The following is a 20859-nucleotide window of genomic DNA, read 5'->3' on the forward strand; positions in this document are numbered from 1 at the left end:
AATCAGTATGTGGGACTCCTTTAACTCCTAAGTGGCTGACCTAGGTTAGGTTGATGGGCTACATGAGTGGCACTGCTGTTCTGGGGACTTAAGTTTCCCCAAGATGCCATGGAAGCACAGGAAACTCCTGTTGTTCTGGTGTCACCTACAATGGGTGGGGCAATGACGTTGCCCTCAATATACCAAGATACAGCTTTTTCCACTCAAATTCAAAATTTACCAACATGAGCAAGTTATCAATCCATTTCTTTATATTTTTACATGTGCCTTTATGAAATCTAGAAGAATTTTTTAAAAAATCATATAGATTCTCAGTCAAAAATCCTGATTTTTCCATTTTTCAGTCACATTCTTAAAACCATTTTTACCAGGCTCAAGGAAATAATTCTCTAGCTGTCTGGTGATTGTCTATATTCTAGTGTAACTCTTAAGATTACTCTTTCTTTACTAGCCAAAAATTGTGTTGGATGATATCCAGTAAAATTCTGGGTCTGCTTTCTGTGAGGGAGCTTTGTCATTGATTTCTATGAGGAAGAATAAGTTTTATGTGTGACTTTGTTCATATTAGTATATTTGTGTTACAAATAATATTTAATTATAGGATAGACCTCTAAACCTCTCTACCCTCATTCAGCTTATTAACTTTAATAAGATAATGCCTGTATGCACAACAATACTTCTTTTTGGAAGGCTGGAGACCTGCTTGGAGAATTCTCTTCTGAAGCAGTTGTGTATGGTAGTGGAGTTTCACATCCATATGTATGTTACATACAAAACCTTTGACTTCTGAGAGATAAAATGCCCCAAAAATAGAAAATGTCAGGATTGAGGTTGTCTCTGAAGCTTTTAACTCAGTGCTTTTGCATGTGTGCATGATGATGTGATCTTTAGTTGTATACTCAGCTTTTATTTTTTCTGCAGGACCCCTGCCTCAGTCAGGCATGACTTGGATTTTCTCTGGAGTTGAATTAGGGTTGAGTAATGAAAGACACTGTGTGATGCAAGGCTGATCATTGAAACCAAACTTTTCACAGGTGGCCAATAATTGTGTGTTCTTTGTTTTCTAGGTACTTGCCTTGAGCCCTTGGGGTCTGATTTGCAGAAGTACTAAGCCCTCATAGCTGCAGCTTAACTCAATGGAAGCTGTTATGAACACATGAAATGTTATTTATTGCTAAGAACTCTGAGGGGGGAAAAGAAGGCCCTAGATGTACCAAATTGGGCTCTGAAATTCTTTGGTTTTCTATCTTAAAGCTCAGCGCCACGTGCAACTTAACCCAGCTTGACAAGTTACCACATCTCAGATGATAACTCTCCAATATCCCTGTAGCAAGAAATTAATCCATTTATGTTAACTACTGGTGAATGAGAGTTGTGCTCATATTACCTTGGCTTTGCTGAGGAATAAAGAGCACATGGAGTTACCATGGCTCAGCTAATATGTGGCAACTTGTCAAGCAGCCACAAACAGGATCATATGTCTGGTTCCTTAATTCCCCATATGAAATGGTGGTAATACTCTTCAGGATGTCAGGGTTTATGAAAATAAATTCACTCATGTTTCTGAAATCGGTTTTGCATAGGTGAATGCAACAGAAAAGGCTATGAGAAAATGAATAAGTCTGTCTTCAGGGCACAGTTTGAACTGTGTGCAGTAAATAAAGTGTGGAGCAGCACACTGAATGATGACAAGAAAATGGTATTTGGAATATCTGCTCATTTAAAAAAATCCTCTTCCTATTGTATATTGAATGAAGCAGTGGTCCTGTAGAAAAATATCATTATAATCATGTATGTAAAGACTATGTATAACTTTCTACGTTATTAAATAACAAATTGAAAAGCAAGACCACCCAAAATTTTATTATGAGGCACCATGCTGTATACTACAGGGTTCACCACCCATGTTTGAACCTTTATTTCCTCCACACAGACTTCAGCCACTTGAGTTATTTTCAGAAATAACTGGAAAAATTTGGAGGCAGCAGGAGACACCATTTTGTATGGAAAATTTCAGCCAACTGTTAAATACTTGGCAAACTTATGAGTAACTGGAAACAAGACTCCTAATGAGAAGCTACAGGAATAGGTGGTGCTCCAACTCCTGACTACACATGTAGAGCTGACAGTCTGCTTCCTCAACCCAGGTGTTGCTAGTTTTGATAAGTCTCAGTATTTTGGATGCTTTACTATACATATGTATGTATATGTATAACATGCAATATCTATTTATTACTGTCAAGTAAAACAGTTTGTACAAGTTTTCTTGCACCACACAGAAAAGCTGTTGGTTTATTTTCTCTGCGTGCTGTTCAATCAATCACTTCTTTTCAAACCACCTATAGATTTTGCCAACTGTACGTGAAGATTCTGGCTTCTTTTCCTGCCATGCCATCAATTCTTATGGGGAGGATCGTGGAATAATTCAGCTCACTGTGCAAGGTAGGAAGAGGACAACATAAGGAAAAAAACACAGCTATTGTAGTACAGTAAGTGTATGCCGTCCTCAGAAATCTGTTGGGGGAGGGAGGCTCTGATTCCTAATTAAATGTATTCCTCATTGTCAAAGAAATGAGGAGCCACATTAAGATGTTCAGTCTTTCATTTTCCAGCATCACAGATTAAATCAAAATAAAGGATAAGCTCGAGTCTTTCTAGATCTGTACAAATTAATAATGAGAATTTTTCTTAAATACACTGGCTGACAATCTACTAAAGATACTTAAAACTGGCATCTTCCATAGGGACATTGGATGTGAGGGGATTACTTTTTGGAGGGATAGGGATGCATTTGTTTTTAAAGAACAAATGGGCTTAAAACAGAAGTCTGAAATAAAGTGAAAATGATCTGACTTTATCTCTAGAGAAACGTTAGACCTACTGTGGATCTTTAAACAAAATATTTCAAGTTTAATCAGTCAAAATAAATTGTAATCATTTTGCACAATGCAAACTCTAGGAACCTATGTTGCCTGGGGCTGGGGTTCCCCTCCCGCAAGGTTTCACTCAGGCAGGCAGCAGCGAGTCCTGGAGTGGCTGAGCTGACAGGATTTAAGATGCAGAGCACGGGCAGGACTCAGCCACTGGCCACTGCTTATTTCTGTGCCATGCTTGTTCCTGTGCTTGTATGCCTTTGAGCATGCATACAACAAATTTCTAGGACTTGCAAATCTCTTTCTCCCCACTCTTGATTTCAAGTAACTGCAGATGTCAGTGAATGCCTAAGGCAGTCCTGTTGAAAAATTCGGGTGGAGTTTGGGGACAGGTTCTCAGTTACACCACTGCTCATTTAAACTGCCTTGACAATTTAAAGGGGCATTAGAATGGGTATAAATGCTGTTTATTTACATGCTTAACTCCAGAGGCAGAAAAAGGCTTTAATGTAATTTTAAACTGTTATCAAATTATTCTTTTATTAAATGAAGACTTTTAAACATACTCAAAGAGATAGAAATTTTACTCCCTCCGCCCACCAAATTTAGCACTTTTAAGTTTAGTATTCCTATTTCTATCATCACCTTTTGTGTAAAAACTGTAGAAGTTTCAGTGAAACATGGTGTTCAAGGCAAAAATCTTTTCTAGCATGAGTAGTCCAATCTGGAGTGCTTTTAAGGAAATGCAACTCTATGTTGCATATAAGAAGGTTAAACAAAAGTCAATATTCAAGATTACATCAGTGACTCCTAGTTGAAAAGTGACTTTTCCTCCCTCTGTTGAGTATTCTTCAGCAGGTGATTAACTGGCTCAGGATACTAATGAGTGACTAGGGAAAATGCCATGAGAGCTTACCACCAGTAAGCTATGCTGGTGCCACACTCATTAATGCTATCTTGTTACAAGTACGGGCTTTCTTCTGACTAAAACTGTGTGTGTGTTTACTCAGAGCCCCCCGACCCCCCTGAAATAGAAATCCGTGAGGTGAGAGCACGCAGTATTGCCCTCAGATGGACCATGGGATTTGATGGAAACAGCCCAATCACTGGCTACGATATCGAGTGCAAGAACAAGTCGGGTAAGAAATAATCTTCCTCTGAACTAATCCCCACTGCTAGTCATTCATCGCTGAATTTGTATCATAAAAGATAATTCATAAATTGAAACTGCCTGATGGAAATTTTTACCATGGTTTATTTAATCTTCCACAGTAAGATTCATCTTCATTTGTTGTCTTTTTTTTCTGAGGAAAGGATGTTAAGTTTAGCAATTGCTGCTTTTCCCTTTTACCAGAGAAACCTACATGTAAGGGGGACAAATCTGGTTGTAAAGCAAGCCATTCTAGGTGGCAGGTGTTATGATGGTTTTGCTAGCTGACTCTTGGTCCCTGTTTTTATCTTTTTTCCATTGGGATATTTTTTTCTCTTCATTTTCTATTTTTCCCCTATAGAAAAATACCTGCTTTTACAAATTGTCTTTTCCTGTTGTGCTGATTTTTAGAAGTTATTTTCTGTTGATATATGAGTACATGGCATCTTTGCTGGAAAGGTAGCATTGAAAAAGGGTAGTTATGAGTATTTCTATATGAAGAAAGCTGTGTGGTAGTTTGCTGAAGCATCATGCAGAATTTTCCGTAACATACTGGAAATACTCTGAAGGATAAGACCAGTAGCACACGTTGGCAGGCCAATGCAAGCAGATACCTTTCTGCTGGGTCACCATATAGTCACACCAATGAACATCTAATAAGATGAATGAGGTAAAAGGTTAAAAAAAAAATAATACAACACCCTATGTCATGAAAATATTCCTGTTCTGGTACGTATGAGGCCCAAAACTTGTTCACTGTCTATTGAAATCTAAAAACATTCAAGTTCCATTGGAACTATGTTTGTGATGCGAGATCATACTTAAAATAATGCACATTGATAAGCACTGTCCCTGCGTCAGGCTTTGAGAAGGGACTAGATAGGAAATCACAATGGAACAATGTTTTCATATTTTAAGCATGATTAAAAAAACACTGAGAAATTATATTGTACTGGTTTATGTTGGAGTTTGTTGCACTATTTGTAACGGGATGTAGTCCATTAGTAGGAATGCTCTATGTCTGGTTATCAGTGAAACATTCTGTTTATCAAAGCAACTATAGTACATTTATAGTCTTCCCCCTTTAGTTCTGAGATGTAAAAATGTACTTGTTCATAAAATTCTAAAATTTGCCAAACGTAAAAAAAAAAAATCTACCCATCTTAACTATTTTCCATTTGCCTATGTTGCAGATTTCCCTTGTGCTTTACTTAGACAAAAATAGTGTGATGCTTTTATTACTAGGTAAAATATTTCCAAGAGTGTTAAATCATCAGTCACCGTTTTTGCATTGGCTTTGTAAATGAAATTGATAATGTACAGGTGAGCATAGTACCTGAAAGATTACAAGTAATAATTTCCCACTGAGGCTGTGGTCAGGAATCACATCTTTGGAGATGTAGACTGGGCAAGGATGCCTTCAGGGGACATATATACCTAAAAGTTTCTGGGCTTTTTCTTTTTGATTCTTTTCCTTTCTTTCCAACCACCTACCTGCTCCAGAACAGTTTTTGAAAGTCATTCTTGCCTGATAGGCTCCTTTCTTACCTTAAAACATGACTTGTGTTTCTGAGTCATGTAACTCAGCATAACCCCATCTAGGAAGATTGAGCTGCTTTCTTTTGAATGAGGCAGTGGTGGAAAGAGATTTCAGAGTTCTAAAACACCTTTGTTAGATTTAGTTCAATGTTTTCAAGTGATAATGCAGAATGCTGGCAAAGATTAAGTGGTAATCACTGTGAACTCACATTGCAAAATTATGTCTCTAATATGGCATTGTTACCGAAAATCAATAGCAAAACAGCAAATGAAGTGCCATCAGATTGGATGAAAACATCAGGATGCAACATAGCGATAGCAGTTAAAAAATTGAAAGAAAAAATAGTGGGTGGAAGAATTGTTGTGGGAGAAAATACTTCTTTGTATACGAAAAGAAATACTAGAGGTCATGTCCTAAAAGGAGCAGATTATCTTCATCTGACTGCAAACAACAGAAACGTCATTTTTTTAGAATCTGAGGCTGAATGTTTGGAGAAACTAGGATCAGGTTTTTGAATTCTTGAACGCATTTTTTGCCATTAATTAAATTGTCGAGAAGATGAAACAACAAAGGTGGTTACTGAAGAACTTGCACAGGGTAGTTGGGGGAAGTTAGAACAAAGAAGGAATTAAGACAACTTCTCACTGTTTCCAGATATTAAACGGACAGAAGAAAACTTAGGTAAAACATTCACAATCCAGACAGTAAGCTCAGGGATCATCCTCCAAGGCCAAAGTAAAGCTGTAAACTGCACAGTTGTGTTTAGTGAGAATTTTCCATCTGTGTTGCTTACCCTGAGGACTCAGAAATGGGTTTACAGCAGGATGCATCACCTAGGCATCTCAAGAAGGAAAACTGCAAAACTTTTCAGTTTCAGAGCATGTGCAGGTGACCACGTATCATGCATGGACTTCACTGTATGGTGCTGCCCTCATGTATCCTTTCTACCCCTGCTATGCCCTCAGACAAAAAAGGCACATTACTTACCCTCTGGAAGGAGCATGGAGTTGGCTCTCACATGGGTAGGTGGCATCCGTAGGGTCCAGCTGCCACGCAGGAGCAGTATGAATAGCGGGAGCTCCGCAGTTCAGGCTGTTTCAGTACTTAGACGTGGCCCTGTCCGTCCAGAAATGTGCCTGTGGCACTCAGACCTGGCCCTTCTTTGAAACCACTGATGTGCAGCCATCAGCCTTTTCCACTGGAGGTGTACCAAAGGGTTTGAAGACAGGAACAGGTATATGGGTCCTTCTTTGTGCCTCTCTCCTCATCCTTTTTATTTTTGATGTCATCAGGGAAAGCTGAGGGGCGAACTGAACATCTCTTCCGCTTAGGTCCCCGTCTGAAGGGAGAGGACTGTGGTTTGCGCTTTCTTGTGCCCACCTGCGAACCCCTGCTCCTTCAGGATGCAGGTGTCCTCACAGAGCGGGGGGGTTTCCCCCAAACCTGCCGAGGGAGCGGCGGGGCCTCCGGCGGCGCGCGGCGGCTGACTGCAGTACCGGCAGCGGCCACCGGATGGCAGCGCCCGCCCGGGCCTGGCAGCGGCGCTCGGCCACTTCCCCGAAGTCGGCCTTGAAGAGCACGTGGGCCCTCTCTGTCCTCCGCAGAGCAATCCCAAAGCTTCAGCCTTTATCTTGGGGACGGGTGGAAAGCCGCTGGGTTTCATAAAATGGTAAATCTTTCATAGATCATTGTGTCAGCGTGCATTTGGTAGACCACTGAGAAGTGCCCGAGAGTAAAGTTTTGTGCGTGGAAGAAAGGAGGCGTTAAAAATTCCCCTCTTGCTTTTCACATTTTATTTGTTTTGCTAGCCCGTTGCTGCTTGTTTTCTGTGCTTTTCCAGTCTGTCTAGGTAAGTAGATTTTAGAGCACTCTGCAACAGCAATAAAACCCAGAAAAGCCAATAGTCAATCTAAATACCTCACTCAATTAATTAATTACCACGTGGACGCAAGCAAATATTTTTAGGGTTTGCCAGAAGCAAACAATTAACTTTTTTTTCCTTCTTTTTTCTTATTAACACTTAACTTTTTCAAAACTGGAAACAGTTTTGGCGAGAAATTGACTAATTTCTCTCTGGACTGACTCAGTTTGGAGGGATTGCCTTTGTTGGTTTATTTTATCCTTCAAAAAGGGACCACATGTATCAAAATATACTTCTGAAGTCCATGCATTAGTTGTAAATAAACACTGGAAACCTACATTTAGAAGTACAGAAGACTGTGAGTTTTCATCTCTCTCTTTCTCCATGGTATGTCATTACTTAATCTACTAAGAGTTACAAGAATTTTTCAAATTTGTTTATTATATTTCAGCAGTTAATATGTACTACAGAGTCCTGCCACTCAGAGGTCAGTATTTCAAACAACCAAGTAAAAACTTAAGCAATTTGATAATATACAGACTATATTAAAATAAATTATTTTCCTCTCAGGTCATATTTAACATATTCTCTATACCAAGTGGGTCTTTTTTTAAATTCCTTTCCTGTTGGTGTGGTACACTGGAACTGACACGGTCTCCTTCTGTTCTTGTATAACATTTAACACTATGGCGTGTAACTGCTGGTTAAAATGCTGTAAAGTTTAAGAAATTCTGTAAAGTTTCAGAAAGCAAACTGAAAACAAATTGTGGCAGTGCTACCTGCAGGTAACTCCTTTAGAGCTTCTGGAAGTATCCTACTGAGGAAGCCGTGACAAACTCAGTTACCAAGGAAAAATATACTCAGGTGAATTTGGTTAGCACTTAAATGTCTGATTCCTAAATATTTTCTGTGTAAACTGAGCCACACAGAGAAGCAAACAGGCTCTGTAACAAGCCAAGCTGCAGATGTCATTGTGAAAACTTATGCATCTTTTAGCAAGCTCATATAAAAGAATTTACACAGTATGTGCAAATATTTTGTACCTGAGTGAGCTTTCTATTTTTAAACTAGTTCTTCTTATCTGCTGAGCTTTCTGCGATCCTGCCTACAGTGACCCATACTGTGAAACACTCCCGTAGAGCCTCCAGTGACATCCCCCATAGGATGCTGCAGAGGTTAAAGGAGGAACATCACCTGCAGTAAGAAAGAAATGAAGGATGGCAACTCATTAAAGGCATCAAGATGTTTTTAAAGCATAGAATCTATTACTTTGTTTGCAGTAATCGAATGCTTGGATGACAAGGAGGGGTTACTGTGTTTAGCCAATTTCCATCGTTTTTCCTATTATATGTCTGGAGAATTTATTAAAAACATAACAGGCAGATGAATAGTAAGCATGAATAATAACACTGTGCTCCTTACAGATACATGGAAACAGCTAAGAGGGTTCTGCATTCCCATTGTTTTAAACTGCTCCTGTAGCCGAACGCGAGTCAGGGAAATAGCATCAGTCCTGGAGGGTGCTGAATCCCATGTCTAAGCCAGCAAAGTACTCCAAGCTCATGCTTACTGTTCACCTATGGTTGGAGCTCCTGGAGTTTGGAATTAAACTTTCTGTCTGATCTTTGCTAGTCAAGAGCGTCCATTCCTGTTTATTAAGTCCCTTTCCTCCCTTTTATGAGCACAACCAGCCTTCTGTCTGAGTGAGGATTTCTGTGGGGCAACAGCTCCCATCTTTTTCTCAGTTGTTCCAATATAGCAATGGTACAAAACCAGTATGTACACACATACACACACATGCACACAAAAAAACCTGGTGAATCTTTGCTGCTCTCACCACCCCCTCAAAAAATGTCAAAGGAGTGCCGGTCACAAGCGGTGTCCCCGAGGGCTCAGTTTTGGGGCCAGTCTTGTTTAATATATTTATCGACAATCTGGATGAAGGGATAGAGTGCACCCTCAGCAAGTTTGCAGATGACACCAAGTTGGGCGGGAGTGTCGATCTGCTTGAGGGTAGGAAGGCTCTTCAGTGGGATCTGGACAGGCTGGATCGATGGGCCGAGGCCAATTGTATGAAGTTCAACAAGGCCAAGTGCCGGGTCCTGCACTTGGGTCACAACAACCCCCGGCAACACTACAGGCTTGGGGACAAGTGGCTGGAAAGCTGCCTGGCAGAAAAGGACCTGAGGGTGTTGGATGACAGCCGGCTGAATATGAGGCAGCAGTGTGCCCAGGTGGCCAAGAAGGCCAACAGTATCCTGGCCTGTATCAGAAACAGTGTGGCCAGCAGGAGTAGGGAGGTGATCGTGCCCCTGTACTCGGCGCTGGTGAGGCCGCACCTCGAATACTGTGTTCAGTTTTGGGCCCCTCACTACAAGAAGGACATTGAGGTGCTGGAGTGTGTCCAGAGAAGGGCGACGAAGCTGGTGAGGTGTCTGGAACACAAGTCTTATGAGGAGCGGCTGAGGGAACTGGGGTTGTTCAGTCTGGAGAAGAGGAGGCTGAGGGGAGACCTCATCGCTCTCTACAATTACCTGAAGGGGAGTTGCAGAGAGGTGGGTGTTGGTCTCTTCTCCCAAGTGACTAGCGACAGGACAAGAGGAAATGCCCTCAAGTTGCGCCAGGGGAGGTTCAGGCTGGATATTAGGAAAAATTTCTTTACTGAGAGAGTGGTGAAGCACTGGAACAGTCTGCCCAGGGAGTGGAGTCACCATCCCTGGAGGTGTTCAAGGAACGTGTGGACGTGACTCTGTGGGACATGGTTTAGTGGGCATGGTGGTGTTGGGTTGATGGTTGGACTTGATGATCTTACAGGTCTTTTCCAACCTTAATGATTCTATGATTCTGTGATTATGTGATATTTCCTTGGATTTGCTGATGACCCCAGGGCCGAGATCCTGTTATTCACAGCACCGCACTTGGAGCAGTCAGGAGTGCTGTCAAGGAAGGTGATCACTCAATTTGCTTGTAGCAGCAGACATTATCTGGGTTAATTCAGCAATGGCGGTATCTTGCTCTTTGAGATGGTTTAACTGCATGCTTGTGTTAGCAATGTTAACAACATTTTTTATTTGTCTGTTTTATTTTAATCTCTTATTAAATAGACTCTTGGGATTCTGTTCAGAGAACCAAAGATGTTTCCCCTCAGCTAAACCAAGCCACTATCATTGACCTCCACCCTTCCTCAACTTACAACATTCGCATGTATGCCAAGAATCGCATCGGCAAGAGTGAGGCTAGCAATGAGCTCACCATCACCACAGATGAAGCAGGTACGCTCTGGTTTTGTAGCACTTAAATTGTGTTGGGAATTATTGCTCCTTGACATGAGGAATCTTTACTTAAAATGCTACTTATGTTGCTGCAGCTGCATTGAAAGAAATACTGAGTTGTTCCCATAAAACATTGTGAGTTTTGCAATTTCTTTGTGTAGGCCTGTAATTAAAGCTGTTCAGTGGCATCTAGTGGTCAAAAAAGTCATTGTGCTCCAAGTTTTCAGCCTGGGGTACTGGAAATGGCCCACCTATATCTACAGTTAGGCAACTCAATCAGCAACATCCTATTTTTAGTGGTGGTTCCTTCCCTGTCAGTCTTGTGGCTTTCCTTAGATGCCCAGGTATTAGCATAGGTAACTAATTTAAGCTACCCCCATTTGAGAACATTGATCTACATGAATCATATCTTCCTTTGGTATTCCATCTGCTACCCTACCTACCACTTAGTTTTCTGATTGCTGTATAAGTCAGTTGGCTGTCATTGGCATCACCCCCCTCTTCTTTGTTGCCATGTATTCTTCTACATCACTACAGGTTTCTATACCAGGAGGGCTGTGTGGGCATTTTCACTTTGATGGCTGGAGCCACTCTTGTGCACTCGAATTGCTGCCTTCCAGTGCTGTCTTATTTTTATTTCTCAGGGCTAGCAGAAGTGGCAAATGGATAAGGACAGCACAGCCTTGTACATGCTACCATGTCCCAAGGCCTACATGTTACATGTGACAGTGGAAAAGACTTAGGGGTGAAAAGTGGAGGGCTACAGCTCTTTGTTTCAGCATTCAGAAAATGCTAAATGACCGTAAATACTTCTGCCAGCTATACGTTGCTGTTATATACAATGTACAAAGGTGTACAGTTGAGAGTAACCCAAGCAGCTTCAACACCCTTAGCCATGAAACTGGGTGGAGTTAGTCTGAAAAGTCTTGACCAGACAGGGGCTTGCTCATTTGTATTTGAAAACACATTTTTATCTTGCTAATTTTATTTTTCCTGTTATCTTATGCTGTCAGCAACACTTCCTTCTTTGCAGATTTTGAGAGGAAAACCGTAATGCAAGTGTCTGGGTGACAGTGTCCTGGCAGTGAAAACCCTACTTCCTTTTCAAGATTCATGTTGGTCTAGACTTTAAACACTCGGGGAGCGATTTTCAGTTCAACTCATATGAATACAACTGTGTAATTCCCACTCATTTTCTCTGTGGGTGAATTTACTACAGTGAAAATATACCCCTTGTCAGGAGAATAGGGTTCTGAGGGACTGTTTGAATAAGAACAGGACACAAGGGCTCACAGTGCAAAGCAGAGTAAGCAAGAGACAACATAAGCTGCATTTCTTTTTTTCTACCAGGTGTCTTTTTTCATCCTAGTGGAAGGAAAGGAGTGAAGAGTATTCACATTTTTATGAGCCTTCAGTGAACAGCTTTACTAACAGTGAATAGTTTATTTGCAAAATATTTATCATTTGATCAGGGTTTTTTTCTTGCTTTGTTAAATGAAAATGTGAAATGACTAGAGAAAACAGACTATCCAATCTTCTGGCCAGCATCATCTGTATCCCCAAAATGCCCATCCTTCCTTGTGCATATACATCAAAGTAGAGGGTTGGGTCTTGGATCTACTTTCTCATTCTCTCTTATTCGCCCATGCTTGGAATATTTCTTATGAGATGAGTTTTTCCTGACTGATAATTAAGTTGTCAGGATCAGCAGCTGGCCTTGAAATGAAAAAACAGCTTCCCCATGAACAGGGTGGAACCTTAACATCACGTTTTATTCAGTTCTTTGTAACCAAGTTTCAGAATAATTCATCCTTTTGTTGCTGGCTTTTAAGGAGCCATCTATTTGGAGAAAAAGACCAATAGCATGGAACTGTATTCAAAAGCCACTGATCTACCTAGGGAACAATTGGAAGAGAGAAGGTCAGGCTTAGTCAGAGTATGTGATGTTTGTCTCCTGGGTTTTGATTTCAGGTGGTGTGCAATGTACAGGAGCATCAGGTTTTGATCACTGTTTACTTCTGTTCTCTGCTTTTACAATAGGAAATGGAGAACAGCATGGGTGCAAGGAATGAGAGAGAAGGTAATGAGAAGGGAGCAAAATAAAGATCTAAGAAAGAAAATGTAAAAACTGAACAACTCAAACCATGCTATTGGCAAGGGGGTGCAGATTGTGTATCACATATTACAGTGACCTGAGTCGCCCAGCATTAGCTATTAGAAAGCAAACTGTAAAGGGTCTCTGTAGCAAAAGGATCGTCAAGAATGGCGTAATTTCAAAGCTTACAGACCACATCTTTCCTTCCATACAACCACAGTTAGCTCCTGTGTTGGAAAAGAGACTGTAAGTACACACTTGCACTAATGCTTGTCAGAAAAACAAAAGCATTATGGCTGTTGTTTAAAACTGAAATCAATAGAGAAAGCTGGGATATCTGCGTTTTCTTTATGTCTTTGTCACAAACTCTGTATGACATTAAGTATGTAAAATAAATGACTGGCTGGGAACAGTTAACTACTCGGGTCTGTAAAAACATTTGGGGTCTTTCAAGGAAAAGTCAAGATTTTAAGGAGCACATTTTAAAACCCATTTTTAGGATCAAATGCTTTGCTCAAATTCCATTACACTATAATGTACCTGGAGAAACGGCATTCATGTTTGTCAGCAGGGGGACAGTATCAAGGACAGGATTCGAAAAATTCATAGAGACCTCATTTTTGCCAGTGGACTTTTTCGCCTTCTCCTTCCTGTACATTAATGCAAGGGGAATGGAAATAAAGTTCTTTCAACTTTTGGAAATGTCCCATATGAAGGACAGTCAAGAACAGCACAGGATAGGGCATATTTAATAACTTAAACATATTATAGGCTGTATTCTGGGTTTCTCTGTTTTCATCAGTTAAAACAAAATGCTCTGGTTCCTTTCACTGCAGCTGTCATTTACTGTTACTCCACCTCTAACAGTCCCATCTCACCCTTTTTATTGCTTTACTTCCTTTGTCATGCTAATAAACTTAATTTAATACCTTTTACTGAGGCCATATTCTGCATCAAGGGAACCCTCTACAGCAGCTTGAGATTACTCCATTCCTTTCTTCAGATCTTTCTTTTACAATGATTTACCTTGCTGAGCTAGCAATTTACTTCACACCTCTCCATTCAATCCAAGCCAATTCTTGATCTGCTTTGTAGCTGCCCAGCTGACAAGTAGGTTCCCCTAGACTCAGGGCCTTCTTTTTTCATTCGCCTTTAAAGCATCATGCACACCCTTGGCAGTATATCAATAGCACATGAAACTCCTGCTGACTCAGGCAGGAGGTGCAGCATGCTTTTTCCACCTGGCAGGTTTTTGCCTCATTTCCAGGCTGGGATACTTATACTGTGGAAGGACAGAGGGTAAAGTGTGCAGGTTTCTGTGTATAAAATATTTGATATTTGACTGAATGCGCTCAGTCTCTAGTGAACAAAGGGGATCCCACTGGAAAGTTTGTGGCATGATGAAGGATGGCTGAGGAGCTCCTGTCTCGCCTGCTTTCAAAAGGGTTCTGCTGCCTTTCTATCACCTACAGGGTTCTGACTGCTGAAAGTATGTCTTGCCTATTTACGAAACAGAAACAACATTGTGAGTGTATCCCTAAACAAGAAAAGTCACTATTATTCACTCTTTTTTTTTTTTTGCCAGGCTGCTAAGTTTTGGCATGTGTTGTGTTTCACTGTTGGCCAGGGATGACATCTGAATAAGGAAGGTGCTAGTTCTTCAGTTTTCCATATGACATTGACTCAGTCCAAATCTTTGTGATGCTGGTGTGTTAAGTTGGTGACATACCATGTGAAGTGCTGAATTCTGTGTGCTGTGAGGGCCAGTTTTGATCCATCTCTCTTCTCTCTTTGCAGCTCCTGATGGTCCACCTCAGGATGTCCAGCTTGAGCCTATATCTTCACAAAGTATTAGGGTCACCTGGAAGGTAAATACACACAGCCAAGAATATAGACTATAACAGTATTTTGGTGCATTCAAAGAGGTTCCATTGATGGGAGTATTATAAGAACTGTGGAGCAGTAATTTATTTGGGAGAGACCTTGCAGATACCTTTGCTGACAAATCTTATATTGGCCATTAAGACTGGTGCATTATGCAAAGAAAGAACCTTCCATTGGAGAGTAATAGCAGCAGCTGCTTGCCTGTACTGATGACAATAACACTTCCTACTTCCTTCCGATTTCAGAGATAAGGCTACGTGCTTGGAAAACGAGCCCTCACAGAATTTCACTGTGGTTTGGGGCAAAATTTACCCAAACCATTGGAGCAAATGGGTTTTTTTCCCCATTGCAATGGACTTCAGGACAGAACCTTACTGAAGGCATGTCTGCACAGAGAAAGCAATGTAGTTTCTCTGTATAGTCCATGAGAATTGATGAATCAGAGCAACAGGTTTAAAAATATCAGCAACTGATATTACTTAAAAATCTGGCATATCTTGTGACTCAATTCATTTTTTCTAGTTTTTGCCCAGTGTTTTGACAACCACAGAATGTTTTAAATGCTCTCAGTATGATATCAGAGGTACTTAAACCATGTTTTAAATGGTTTTGTGCTATATACTGCTTGTACATTGTAGTGGACAGAATAAAGCTATCTAATTACAGTAGTGTAATCTCAATATGAATGGCAGTTTCCAAATTGTATTGATAATTCTGTGTATTTAAGATTCTGAAACATGTAGTATTAAGTGCTGGAGCAGAATGGTGGCATAATAGTCATTAATTTCTATAGTGATGTTAATTACTCCTGCAAATGTGGATAATATCTATTTTGCACCATGATATGGACCAAGTCAGGATAGTAACAGTGAGCTGCTGCTTATTAACCATGTAAATAACTGTGGGCTGCTTATTTTTTTTTATTATTTTTTTATACAATAAATAACCAGCACAATCCTGTGTTAGCTTTGAGTTGGTTCCTGAAAAAACAGGTTTCTATAGTGCACGATCTCTGTACAGTGCAGGTGGACATATAACTACTGAGATGTCCAACTAGTACAGAGAGAGCTCAGCTGTCAAGATTTTTTTTTTGTAGTTCAATGGTGGTTTAAAAATGGTGGATTAAAAATTCTGTTTTGATGAGACATTTCAGTATTAAGCTTCAAAAGCAGTACTCTTTATCAGACCTCTTATGCGCAGGTCACAAATACAGTGCTGATTCTTGGACCTTGTCCACATCTTAAACTTATATCAGTGTTAGTTTTCATCAAATGGTTTCCAAAAACCAAAGGCTTGTGGTCACTAGCCACAGGCTTACCTGGTGGTTGCCAGGAAACACAACCATGTATTTATAAAAGGCACTCATGAAGCATGGATTTAAACGCAGCACACACTTGGTAGAGCAAAGGAAGTAGCTATTGAAGCAATGCAGAGTGTACAGTGATTCTCAACAACGGAAGTAAAAGCTTAATGGGTCGTTTCTTTTTAAAGCACTCAAGAAGTGTGATTGCCATCGGATCTAGTCAACTATAACCTCCAAACTTCTATGCATGAACTTGTTTTTATGGATGCATGGGTAGGCACATTGAAAGGCTTTGTGTGCTTTTTTAAAGTTCACTTTGGGGGATATTTTCAAAAGCAACAAGACAAGATAGGCACCATTGGTTCACTGCTGGAGTTTATAGCTGCCATTTGCAATTCTGAAGATTTGCCATTAAATTTTATAGATGCGGATATGTGCAGGCAGCTACAGGACAAAAAAATTTCCACACTTACATTTCAATAACATCATCTAAAATATGGTTCTATTTGTACTTCCAGGCCACTTCGGGTGCAACTTACAGTCCTGATCTCTAGGTATTGTCTGGGGAATAGAAGCATGTCAAAATAGTAGTTGGAATTGTATTCTCAAGATCATGTTTGGAATTTAATTTGTGAATACTTGTCGAGTAATGATCAGTATCTAAGATAACAAAATAGTCACAGAAACAAACCATGTATTGAATATATACTCCATTGTCCTGGCAAGTCTCGTGAGCTGAGTGTAGAGATGGTTTTTCACAACTGAAGTGACTTTAAGGTGTGAGCTACCTGTGACCTTGGAAGTGGCTGCTTGTACCCATGCAGCATATATCCAGACCAGGAAAGGTGGGTCCATTCTCCCAGAACTGTGCACCCCCAGGTGAACCTGGTGCCACGTACTGTGCAGATGCTGTCTAGACATTTGAAGTTTGCTGTGGACTGCGCTGCCAGACTGCACACCCAGTCTCCAATGAATACCCAGTCTCCTGTGAAACTTCAAGATATCATTCCCATAGACCCAGTCTCTGTTAAATCTGTTAAATCTTCTAATTTATTGATCAGCAGTATCTGATGTGGTCAAGCAGCACAAGAGGCACTGTGGCAGTGAGATGCTCCTGGTAGCATGTCCTCTAGCAAAGTGCTAGTAAGGCACTGCTGGCTCTAGCCGGAGGTAGCCTATGGCCCCATCGTGCCACAGGACCCCATGAGATGCTGTTTTGCAAGCGGCAGAAACTCTGGAGGTCTGCCTATGAAAGGATGGACAGCAAAAGGCACCACTGGCACTTCACTGAAATTCTGCTCAGTGTGATCTTTGTGGTGTCAAGCTCCTGTGTGCTCAGCTTGAAAACTCTGTGCCTTGATTTGCAGTCATTTCTTTATCTGCTGGTAGGTTAGCTCATCTGATGGGTGCTAAATTTCTCTGTGGTGCTGGATATAGCTGAAACTTAATTGTTTTCCTTGACCTCGAAGCTCCTTTGCTGACAAAGGTGAAGTCACTGAGCTGCCTTCCTGAAAGGTTAGTGCTTGCATAGTCCTAACTTTACTGGAAGAATTATTTCCTGAATGACAATTTGTAACAGCTGATTAAGAAGTCCCCCAAATTAAGAAGTCCCAAACCAGGAGTGAGCTATTCACTTCCCTTGAATTACTGCAGTTTTCTCCTGGCCAGAGCAGTTTTAGTCCATTATTCAACAAGGTTCTTTAAGATGGTCCCACAAGACATACTGTAGTTCAGTCCCATGCCGAATCCTGACTTTTGGGTGTGTTCCTACGATGCACTGCTGTGCAGAAGGCACTCATGGCATTGTGCAATACAAAGTACTTAAGAATAAAGAAATACCCTATGAGATCAATCCTATATTGTCATGGAGGCAAAAACGGAAGAAAATAAACTCAGTAATAACCTGGTCATTTTTATTTTGGAGGCATGTGGAGCTTTTGCCATGAAAACCTATGATTGCATCATACAAAAGGGATTGTGTTGAGAACCATAGTTTTATTTAAAGTTGGCAAACCTCATTTAAATACAGACAGTGGCAATAACAGCAAAAGAAGCAGAGAATAACACAGCTATTATCTTTCATCTTGTATTAAGTTCTGTTTCTGCAGCTTGCTACAGTCATTAATGTTCCTTTAAAGTTTCTTTTAGGCCACTATTAGAAAATCCTAGTTAAGCAAAGTTTTATAGGTCTGTGATCTATTTAATCCCATTTCTATGTGTCCACATAGAACACCAGCTTTCAGATTGAATTTTTAAATAATACTCAGCATTTTTTGGTAGTTTAAAAGGGTGCAGAGACAATGGGAATGAAACAGGAATTCTCATTTAGAAAAGAGTGTGAAAATATTAATTATTTTTTCTTGTAGTACTTTACAAGGTAAATGAACCCATTAAATTTAGGCATGGGAAATATTCCTTCTGTTCTTTATGCATATACACGTGCACACAACTATAAAATGTCATACTTCACAAAAGTCATTGATACCCTATTTTACCAATATTGGAACTTAGGAGATAAGCAGTAAGTTCATGAACCAAAACTTACTTTTTCATAATGTTCTACAACTACTGACAAGGTTAATACTTTTCCTCATGAACACTTAGTCATGGACAAATGTTGCTTCACTGAATTTTCTACCAAAAAAAATGTGTCTATACACAAGAAGGTGTATATATCAGATATGATTTATATGTGCAAAAAGTCAATCTAAAATGAAGTATTTAGATAGTACTAACAAGGAACATTTGAAGTTTTGTGGAGCAGAACATTTATTTCAATGCTTTGTTCTGAAGTGACTTTGAGCTTGTTTTATGTTTTAATATTTCCAAGTGAAAAAACCAGAACTAGTAAAAAGTTGATATTTTATTTCAAGAAAAAATTCCCTTGACCTAAAACAGTTATAAAGATGTTTCACAAAACCTGCAAAATTTGCCATTTTATTCCAATTCAAAATGAGAAAGTATATAATTGCAGAATTCCTGGGGAAGAGGCTATCCTGGCTATAGCTTTGCTTTGAGAACATTTCAATGCATAGTAAATGTATGATTCAATTTTATCATTATTTTCCATCTGTTTTACAGTATGATATATGTGTTCCAGTATAAGTGCTATATGCTTCTGTAATCTATTATGTACAAGGTTAATGCTCACTTTTTTCTTGGTATACAGTGCATGCCTTATGATATATAGTGTACATGCATACAGCATCTTAATGTGTGCTGTATGTGGCAGTAGGTACTGTATGCCATTCACAAAACAATAAATGCACTACATTATGCGGTGTGTGTGTTTTATGCATGTTGCTTGTGATTTCAATGTGCCATGTGTGTTTATGGCAACAACTTTTGTTCAAAAGCCACCTATGGTGACTCATGGGAATGTTCCATTGGCAGCCTTTAACTAGGAGAGGCTTTAGATCTTGAGATGTGCAACAGTGTGCACGTTAATGTTTGAGACAAGAAATCTCCATGCAGACTGTTGAGGGTTTGCCAAACTGTGATGGAATCCAACACGGACGGAGAGAACTGTTGTCTTGACATGATTAAACTGGTGCCTCCACACTGATACACATTTAGAAAAGAGACAGTGACCTGCAACATTGTCTGAAAGCAGTCCTCCCTGTAATAACACTTGTTTGAGTTGTCTGGTGTTTTATCCAAATTGTTTGTCTTTTAGTCAATTTGAAATATTTAGATTATCTTAGTTCAGTTTTTTTGCCCCTTCTCATCAATGCTGACGATGCCTATAAAAATGTATGAGCTATGCAAAATGCTATGGCAAGTAACAGAATTTTAAATCCTTCAACTAATGAAACTATTTACCCTGAAGTATTTAATCACTTAAATGTGATAAAGTTATTTTCTTCTCAGATAGAATGAAACAGCTTTATCTTATGGAGATATCTGAATCTCAAACAAAAGAAACCTGACCTTAGTTTCCACCCCACAGTCCAGCTTAAAAAAACCCACCTTTTGCAATCATTTAAAGATCATGAAGCCATGCAATTGTCCAGGATAGGTAATGCACTTGCAAACAAAGTATTTTGATAATAAAAGACCTACATGTTTCTAAAGAAGTTTGGGGTTTTTTGACCACAAACCACAGAAATATTCAAACCGGAAACAATTATACTCTTAGATTCCAAAAAAGACAGTTCTAACCCCTGCAGTGTGCTTTACAAAGTGCCCAAAACCTGAATCTCCTAATTTAGTCATCTACATCTGAACGGACAGCACCACACTTGCAGAGAGCTTTGGTACCAGACGAACTGAAGTACTACAGTGGAAATTATATCCTCATTTCGAGTTTTGTTTCTGTTTCTGAAGGCAGCAGGGAGCAAAAAACTAAGGCATCTGAAGAGATAATTCAGTCAGTCAGATCCATCCAGTGATACATTTTAAATACAGAGAGGGTGCTGGTTTTTGCAGAGCAATGTTTTGTTGGTAGTGGATGAAAGGCAAAACCCACGCTGGTTTTATTAGCTCCAGTGAGACTGTAGTCCAGTAGTAGTCCAGTGGACTACAAACTCACTGAAACAGACAGGTCCTGTGGGTGGCAGAAGAGTATTTTTCTTGAGAAAGTCTTCCTCAGTAGATTTAATGGGATATAGTAATAACAGAAATTGCTGCCTCTGCTGGTTTAACTCATTGGTGATAAACTGTGTCACAAAGAGCTTTTTAATGGGTCAGTGGAACATTTGAGCTCGTGGGTATCTGGTGGGAATTTGAAAGAGGTTTGGAGGATTTTGTCGATGAATTATAATCTGTGCTTTAAAATGTTTATATTAATTATACCTCATATACATAGAAAATCAGACAGGAACCTTATCACACATTGAAATCAGTCCAGTACTATTTAAATGGAATTTTAATAGGTATTTC

The 20859-nt window shown here is 39.9% G+C and overlaps 1 protein-coding gene across 2 annotated transcripts in view; it reads left to right on the forward strand.

Moving 5' to 3' along the window:
• DSCAM (DS cell adhesion molecule) overlaps window positions 1–20859 on the forward strand; it is a 410765-nt gene that overhangs the window by 295591 nt on the left and 94315 nt on the right. For both annotated transcript variants that reach the window (XM_059818552.1, XM_059818562.1), the window contains 4 exons: window positions 2346–2442; window positions 3884–4012; window positions 10529–10696; window positions 14589–14659. In XM_059818552.1, the coding sequence (XP_059674535.1) occupies window positions 2346–2442; window positions 3884–4012; window positions 10529–10696; window positions 14589–14659 (465 nt within the window). The remainder of the gene's footprint in view (window positions 1–2345; window positions 2443–3883; window positions 4013–10528; window positions 10697–14588; window positions 14660–20859) is intronic.

The sequence above is a fragment of the Gavia stellata genome, chromosome 1 (assembly GCF_030936135.1).
Source record: "Gavia stellata isolate bGavSte3 chromosome 1, bGavSte3.hap2, whole genome shotgun sequence".
In the NCBI taxonomy this organism is placed as follows: domain Eukaryota; kingdom Metazoa; phylum Chordata; class Aves; order Gaviiformes; family Gaviidae; genus Gavia; species Gavia stellata.